Source organism: Phoenix dactylifera, unplaced genomic scaffold, assembly GCF_009389715.1.
Source record: "Phoenix dactylifera cultivar Barhee BC4 unplaced genomic scaffold, palm_55x_up_171113_PBpolish2nd_filt_p 001201F, whole genome shotgun sequence".
Lineage (NCBI taxonomy): Eukaryota > Viridiplantae > Streptophyta > Magnoliopsida > Arecales > Arecaceae > Phoenix > Phoenix dactylifera.
Genome location: NW_024068536.1, coordinates 67,972 through 76,542, shown reverse-complemented (window position 1 = coordinate 76,542; position 8,571 = coordinate 67,972). Strand labels below are relative to the sequence as shown.

The following is an 8,571-nucleotide window of genomic DNA, read 5'->3' as shown; positions in this document are numbered from 1 at the left end:
GGTACCCATTCAATTAATGTCTTTACATAATCTCGATTATTTTCGTTCTTGGATTCTTCTATCTTGCCGGCGTCCTCAAAGAACGGACTCCGAGCAGAGGAGCGTCTTCAGTCGCCAGGCGAAGTTCACAACCTCGGCGTAAGAACGCTCACGGTACCAGGTACCCATTCAATTAATGTCTTTACATAATCTCGGTTATTTTCGTTCTTGGATTCTTCTATCTTGCCGGCGTCCTCAAAGAACGGACTCCGAGTAGAGGAGCGTCTTCAGTCGCCAGGCGAAGTTCACAGCCTCGGCATAAAAACGCTCACGGTACCAGGTACCCATTCAATTAATGTCTTTACATTCTCATTTATTTTCATTCTTGGTTAATTAACTACCTGAATGAACTCCCGACCATCGTCGAGGTACCTGGTCGGGCCAATCATCGCTCGGCCTCACCCCTCCTACGTACACCGTTCAATGGCAAGCTTAGTCTGTGCCGTCAGCTCGATGAATTTCCATCTCAAGCTGACAGGCGTTTAACTCGTATGTCGGAAAAAATCCGATCATCCGCCTCGGCAACCCGAGATCCGGGCCCAAAGTTCACTAGGAATTTTAAATCTAGTGACCCTAGTCCTAGGGCTCGGTCGAATTCTGAGCTAAGCTCGAAAAGATCCCCCGAGCCCAAGCGCATCCTAAACATAAGCGTCGCTATATTACTGATCTTAGGACCGAGCAACGGAAACTCGGACCTAAGCTCGGCTGTGCCGAGCCTAAACGCAAGTCCAACTATATGGCGAACGAAGTTGGGGCCGTAGAGCCCAATCCCTTGGAGCCTAAAAGTGGGTCCAAGTGAAAGAAATCTAAATCAAATTAAAGCACAAGTCAAGTCGCAAGTTATGACAAATATGAATATTCATTTCAAAAAAGCCGTAGGCTAAGTACAAAGCTCGGGCTCGGCCTTAACAAGTATAGAGGCCATCCCGACTTACACACAAAAAAATAAAAAAAAAAAACTATACTAAGTCTCGGGCTCAGCGACTTCAGGAATGACCGGCTCTGCGATCAAAGCCTCTTCCTCGGCAGCGCCAGGAACAGCCTCGGAGGCCATCTCGGTGACCTCGGGGACAGCCTCGGCCGCCTCGGCCAGACCTTCCTGGTCGGCCCCCGGAGCTTCTGCCTCCGCCTCCGACCTTTCGACCCCTGCTCCCGGTTTAAGCAGGTTCAGGTCAAAGTCCGGAAGGAGCCGCCGCAGTTGGTTGCGGAAGTCCTTGAAGCCTTGAATCAGCCCGTTCACGCCTTCCTCTTCCAGAAGGTCACGAAACTCCTCCGACTCGCGGAAGAGCCTAACCGCATCTTGGGCCTGCTCCCGAGCCTCGTGGTACGCGGCTTTCCGCTCGTGGTTTTTTACTTCCAGCTCGAGCTCCAAGGTTTTGAGGCGGGCGTTCCCCACCTCTTGCTCGCGGGTGGCCAGCGCCAGCTCGGCCTCGGCCAAACGAGCCTCCACGGCGCGCACTTCAGATCTCGCCAACGTGTGCGCGCCCTTCTCCTCTTCGAGCTCGGCGGTCAGAGCTCGAACCTCGTCCTCGGCCGCTCCCACCCTTGCTTGGAGCGCCTGGCGCTCGGCCTCGGACGCCAGGCACCTTGCCTCGGCCTCCTCGTGCCCCTGCTGATGCCTCCGGGCTCGCTCCCGGTAGTCTTGCACGATGTGCATCAGCGTCTCCGTCTCGTGCAGATGCTGTAAAGAGACGTGAGAAACTAAATAAAGCTTGCATAACTGTACAAACAGGAAGACTAACTTACCCGGACGGCAGAGCAAAGAGTGGAGTCCATGAAGGTGCCGTAGTTCATGGACCGTATTTTGGCCTGGTCGGCCGGAAGTAGCGCGACCCGGAATACTTCGCGCGCCACTTGGGGATTATCGAGGGCCGAATCGCCCTCGAAGACCGACCAGACGGGAGCGTAAGGCACCCGCTCCCGTGAGCCCGACGGGTCCGGAAGGCCGACTTCGGCTGACCTGGGCGGAGCCGACCCCGCAGCTCCTTGGCTGCTCCCCGGCTCGGAACTGGAGGGCTGGGGTCGGACAGGCGGCCGATCTGACTGCCGCACAACCGAGGCGGGGCGCGCAAGCGCCAGACCCGCCGAACTCCCTCCCTGGTCGGCAGTTGGGGCTTCCTGACGACCAGGAATCTGTAAAATTGGCGCCGGGCACGGGAGCGCCGCCGTAGCTCCACTAGAACCCGCGCCCCTAGAACCCGCGCCCTCCCTCCGACCAGCTTCGGAGTGCGCAGGGCGAGGAGCGCCCGTCTCGACCGCTGTGGTCGCCGAGACCTTCGCCTTCTTTCTCGGCTCGGTCGGCTCTCCCGAGAGCTCGGCCGCCCTCTTTTGGAACCGGACGTATAAAATCTCGCTCTTGGTCACCATCTTTGCGATATCTGCAAGGACGAGCAGGATTAGAATTCAGAACTGTAACAAAATGAAAAAGACACCCTACTGTTACCCTTACCCTGAGGACGCGCCGAGCTCAGGCCAACGTTCACTAGAGCGTCCTCACTTATGAGGCCGCTCAGTAAAATACCGTCCCCGAGGCTGCGGATGGTGTCGATGATCCCCTGCTCGCGCGGAGAAAGCTTGGGGACTTTGTTGACGGACCTGAGTTGGGTCGGCCCCCACCTAGGGTCAAACCCCCATGTCCGTTCAGAACCTAGAAAGAAGAACTTCTTCTTCCAGTCATTAATGGACGAAGGAGCACCCTGGAAGAGTGGCCGGCCCGCCCGAAGGGCAATGTAGAGCCACTCTCCGTCTCCCGGATTCGACTTCAACACAAAAAGTCGCCGGAAAACGTTGACAGAAGTCGGAATCCCATACGCTAAACACAGCGACAGGAAACCGATCACTGTCCTCCAAGCATTCGGAGCGAGCTGCGCCGGAACCAACTGGTATTCCGTCAACAACTCGTTCACGAACCCGTGAAGAGGAAATCGTAGGCCGGCCCAGAGTGCCTCTAAGTACACTCCAATCCGGCCTACCGGAGGATTGGTTACCCGATCCCCCCACCTGGCGGGCTCCAAACGGAACCCATGTAGAGGAAAAACCATTCCTCGGTCATTTCGACCTCCAGCACACCCATGGTGGACTCGACTTCGTTCGGACCGGAACCCATTAGGAAGAAGAAAAAGGATTCTGGAAGGATAGGAAAAAAAGAGAGGGACCTGTGAAAGACGCCGGAGATAAGAAACTTCGGACTGAGAAAAGCTGGAGAAAGGAGACAATAAGAAAGCAGCAGAAGGCCAGGTGAGGATTTATATAAATCCCTCCAACGGCCCAGATCAGCAAGAAAAAATGCTGCTCCCCGTTCGGATCACCACGCGTGTCGACCCAAAAGACGGAGCGCTACATTTAATTCGGGCTGACGCTTCGAACACAGAAGCGCCTCGTCGGATCATGCGGCCCCATCATGAGCCCACGACGCGAGGACGCTTCGGAGAAGGCGTCCCAATAATGAGGCATTTTCGGAAAAGAAGAGACGCCGCCCATTAGAGGCACCTCGAAGCGCCCGATAATTTGAAACGCGCGATAATTCAAAATTTCCTTTTAACTCATAATGGCCTAACTAAAACTACTTTCCGCGCTCAAGCTGGTGGCCAGCTGGAACTCGGAAGTCGGGGGGTAGTGTTGGGGGAAAAACCAAAGTCGTGCCAGTCTGAAGGCGCTCGGCCAAAGAGCGCCGACCAGAGAGGCGCTCGGCCAAAGAGCGCCGACTAGAGAGGCGCTCGACAAGAGAGGCGCTCAACCAAGGAGCGTCGACCAAGAGAAGCAACCCCGCCACAGGATACTCTGCTAAGCAACCGGCTCGGCTCGGCACCCGTGCCGGGCCCGTACCTTAGCCAAATATCCAATCTCCACCTAATCCTCTAAAGGATCTGACAACTAAATACATGACTCCACTACAATCTGCCACCATTCCTAGGTCATCAAGGCATGCGATCTCCGCAGGCATTCGGCACGCCCTATCATTAATGCATGAGACCCCCTCAGGCCTCCGATGCACTCGGCCATTAAATGAACACGGCTCAAGATGATCTCCGGATCACTGAACCATCAAAGCGTATGGCTCTCCCTGACCACCGGTTCACTCAGCAATCAATGCACTTGCCATCTACGAACTCCAAGCCCGCCACGGCCGGCGGTTCAACCACCCCAACGGGTCCAATCAACCGTGACAACTCCCTGACTCCGGCCTGATCCGGCCCTATTCTCCACAATGCCATTAATGAGCGTGATCGTGCCCAATTATCACAAAAGAAGACAAATTCTTCTGTCACCTCCCAGGTAACATAATATCTTCCTATAAAAGAGAACCTGGGGGAAAGGGAAACACAACACTCAGACAGAAACACTCAGACAAAAACACTCAGACAGACACACTCAGGGAGAGAGACACAAAAAAGCAAAACATTCTCCTTTACCCCCCACATATTAGCCCCCTCTGACTTAAGCTTCGGAGGGCCGGCGCCGGAAAGCCCGGCCACCGGCTTTCTTGCAGGATTCTCCAGGAGGACGCCACCAGCCGACGCGCCGCCGCCCACCGTCCCGGCAGCGGAGCTCCTCCCCTCTCGGTTCGCGGCAGCCCCCGGGTCCAATTTCCAGCAACATCTATCTTTTAGGTCAGACAATAATGACACGCATATTCGACTCGGATAAAATAACGAACACCCCAAAAATACCTAGGCCCCGACCTAAGACCTCCAAGGTCAACGATAGTTCGATAACAAAACTGGCTAATTCCATGGAGACACATCAGATATGTCCGAGACCTCTTTAAGCCGAGCTCGCTCAGAATTTGAAGTAAATTTGAAGATGAACTCTAGAAATCATACGAGGAACCCAAGATTGACTAGGAATCCTCATCGATGTCCTGGTTGGAATTATCAGAAAATCAGTTGAGGAACCCAAGATTGGCTGGGGACCCTTGCCGATCCTCTGGTTGGAATTAAGCCTAAGAAGAGGCATTAAAAGAAAAGTTCGATATGATGAACCAAACTCAAGCAAAGAAAGTAAACCATGAAAATACAAACGAAGTTAGGAACTTAGAAAACTTTCCATATTCATTACTTTTAAGTTTGTTCATAGAGCTTGGAATACCTGACCCAAAAAAAAAGAAGATACATTGAGCTCAGTTTATCCGAGCAAAAACAAAACAAAAAAGAAACAAAAACTTCATTCCTCACCGCCACTATCTTCATCCTTATCGTCATTGTTCTCTTTGTCACTGAGGTTGATCTGGAGGTTACTGAAGTCCATCCCCGAGAAGAGTCGAAGGGCTTGACCTCAGAACTCTTCAAAGCCCTTCGGGAAAGCATTAGTCGCATTCTCGATGGACTCCTCCTTGAATTGGTTCGAGGAAAGATAGTCCTCAACTGCTTTGGCGGCCTTCTCCTTGGCCATGACAACTTCTTGCTCGGCCTAAGCAAGCTTTGTGGATAGCTCTGCAACTGTCTGCTTAGTGGCTAAGAAGGCCTCACTGGCCTTGGACAAATGGTTGTCTGAAATCATGGTGCAGGTTCGTGCGACCTAGGCTTGAGCTTCCACCGACTTGACCTTACCCTCAGCCTCCTTTGCCCTCTCCTTAACTTGCTGAGCCTGCTCCTCCACCCGCTTGAGGTTAGCCTTTGACTTTCTTTTGACCTCGGTTACTCTTTCCTGCCACTTCATCTCGAGGTCAAGGCATGCCTCTTGAGCGATAGAATCGCCTCATGTATGTAGCTGACCTCATGAGCATGCTGAAAATAAGAAAAACCAGTGACTGAAGTGAAAGACATGGTGAAAATTTGCAAAATCGAAGCTTCCTCAGATAACCAAAGAGACAAACCCATCCATTAGGTCAATGACGGGGAAGGAGCGCATGATCTTCTTGTTGGCTCAAAGTTGGATAGCTCGGACCACGTCCCTCGTCATCCCGAGGGTCGTTAAAGCCGAATCAAACTTTTTGATTGACAACCTTGGGATGTAGACCCTGAAAGAGTGGGCTGGGGCTGAAGGATTGTCCTCGGCTGGAGCAGACGAACTTGGGCTAGTCTGTGTCGAGGTATGAGCCTCGGACAATGATGGACAAGAAGACGCGGCAATGGTGGACGACTGGGCAAGGACGACTCCATTTGGAGGGGCCGACCTAATAGGCGATATAATCTCGACCTTAGAGTCAAGCTCCACATTCTTTGCCCGAGGTACTAAAACCTTGGTGGAGACTTCAAGACCGAAGCCTCAGCAGCAGCTTTGGTAGGGACCGAGAAGGATTCTCCCCTCAACTTCTTTCTCTAGGGAGTTTCATCCTCTAATGCCGTAGCTGACCTATTACGCATCTTCTTCCAAATCAGTGTAAGGTCAATCTTCATAGTTGCAGCAGCTACAAAGCCAAAGATTAAGTTAGATATGAACATGATCCCGAAGGGAAAAGAAAGAAAAAAATTATGAAGAAGTTTACCCTGAGGGTCGCTGGGCTCAGACTGACATTAATTAGTGTCTCTTTAGACAACAATTCTTGCGAAGCAAGAATCTTGGCTTTAAGAAGAGTGTCCAAGAATCTTTGATCATCGCTAGACAACCTCGGGGTCGGTTCAAAGATCTTCGAGGTGTCCTCCATAGAGTTTCAAACCGCCATGGCTGCTTAGAGAATAAAAAAGAATCTTTCTTTCCATCCATGAATGGAAGAGAAAGTACTTCGGATCAATTAACGACCTTTCTGAGGATAAAAATATCATTCAGTGTAAAGCATCCTCGAAAAAGGAAAACCGAGGCCTAAATATTCAAAATAAAACAAAGAGAAAGAAAACCTATGATGACCCGCTAGAAGTTCGGAACCAGTTGGGTCGGAATGAGGCTGTAAACCTTCATCAACTGAACGAAGAAAGGGTGAAGAGGTAATCTCAGCCCGACCCTGATAGTTTCCTCATATACGCCAAGCCGAGCTGGAGAAGAATTTATTACCCAATCATCGGGACCTGTGAGCTCAAAAGTGAACTCGGAAGGTATGAGGTGTTGAGCTTAGATGAAGCCCATTTCTTCTTAAATGAGGACAGACACTTTATAGTCTAGCCCGGAACGGACCTCCAGTTCAGCCTCTCCTGGAGGTGAGGACTGCTGAGCTCGAGGAGAATTGTCGAACGACCAACTCCCCACCAAGGTGTTGACTTTGACATTATTCAAGGTGGCAGAAAAAGTGAAGAAAAGAGGCGAAGGAGGAAGCAAAAAAAAAGAATCTAAGCAGCCAAGAGCAGACACCCACCGAAAGATAGGAGCACAGAGGATGCTTGAGCTGAAAAAAGGGAGCTTCGCCGGAGTACCACTCGAGAGAGTGCTTAAGCACTTGGAAAGATTTGCAAAAGAAGCAATAGTGCGAAATGAGGGAGGGGGTTACTTTTATATAGAGCTATGGACAACCTTAATCAAAGCAACGGTTCAACTACTCGAGCTGATTTATCTACATGTCAGCTCGAGATGCGACATGAGCGATTCACTAAGATCACTGCAATAATAGCGCCTCGGGATAGCCCAGATATGGTGATACTTCGAGAAGATCAATCGATACATTAATGCTCCCTTCTAGAAGCCTTGTCCTCGATCGAGATAATGATATGACTTCCGTCACCCGAACTAAGATGCAGCTTGGCCTTGGAAGTAGGGGGAAAGTGATGATGAAATATTGGACATCTCGGCCTCGGATTAGACCAACCTTCTTCACCTCAGTATTAACCAAGGTAAGCAACTTTGGCAAAAGCCGAGGAGCCAATCTGCATGACCTAATAAAGACCGGCAATTATGGCAACACTGCTATCAACGCACGATCAGCGTGATTACCACCGTACGCTGCCTACGCAGAACGTTTTCTATGTTGTAAATGTGGACCTGGACGTTGCTTGGCCATTAAAGATACGTTGCGCCAAATCAGGTAACGGATCGATTGACTACCCTAGATAAAGAGGTAGTCCGAGGTCTTCAAGTAAGCTCATTCAGAGACTCTTTTTTGTAAAAATTTCTTTCTTTCACATTGTTGCCTATTATTCTGACTTAGGCATTGGAAGGTCCCCCACCGAAAACTTTCCGACAAGCAGACTTTTTGCAGGTCTTCTCCGAAGGAGACCTGTTCTTCCACACCTCGGCTGGCCTGTACAGTTTGGTTCTCACTGACCTTAAAGCTATCCAACCTGAGATCCGACCCCGATCCGAAATTCTGTGGCAACAATTATGAACGGTGTGCTGATAAATACCATATTCTAAAGACTTTGCATTGATTTGTTTGGATGTATATATTAGGTCGCCGAATGACTAATTTCTCAAGTACATACCGTGTGGCCATGGACTGTATAACCACATTTTAGAAATTATGTATCGATTTGCTAGAAACTTTATATTGGATCAATTGATAATTTATTTTCCAAATGTATATCACGTAGCTATGGATGGAGAGAGACGGATAGCTTCCCTAGGGAAAAGATTATGAGATGCTAGAGGAGTGGGGAGTTCCATCCTATATCCTTATAAATCTTTTTAATTACAATTGTTCGAGGATATGAAAGAAACTACACCCAA

General features: G+C 50.5%; 1 protein-coding gene across 1 annotated transcript; it reads right to left on the bottom strand.

Moving 5' to 3' along the window:
- Positions 1 to 1,003: 1,003 nt before the first annotated feature.
- On the bottom strand, positions 1,004 to 2,406 carry LOC120108160. Its single transcript, XM_039121739.1, has 2 exons — positions 1,786 to 2,406; positions 1,004 to 1,720 (listed from the first exon to the last, which is right to left on the bottom strand). Exons 1-2 carry the CDS (start codon positions 2,404 to 2,406, stop codon positions 1,004 to 1,006), a joined length of 1,338 nt encoding a protein of 445 aa, XP_038977667.1.
- Positions 2,407 to 8,571: the final 6,165 nt, after the last annotated feature.

What these genes read in the sequence shown, in the direction of transcription:
- LOC120108160 (XM_039121739.1), bottom strand. Translation starts at nt 2,406, where the DNA reads ATGGTGACCAAGAGCGAGATTTTATACGTCCGGTTCCAAAAGAGGGCG. An exon ending in CTCTTTGCTCTGCCGTCCGG is followed by an intron (nt 1,721 to 1,785) that starts GTAAGTTAGTCT and finishes GTCTCTTTACAG; the next exon opens with CATCTGCACGAGACGGAGAC.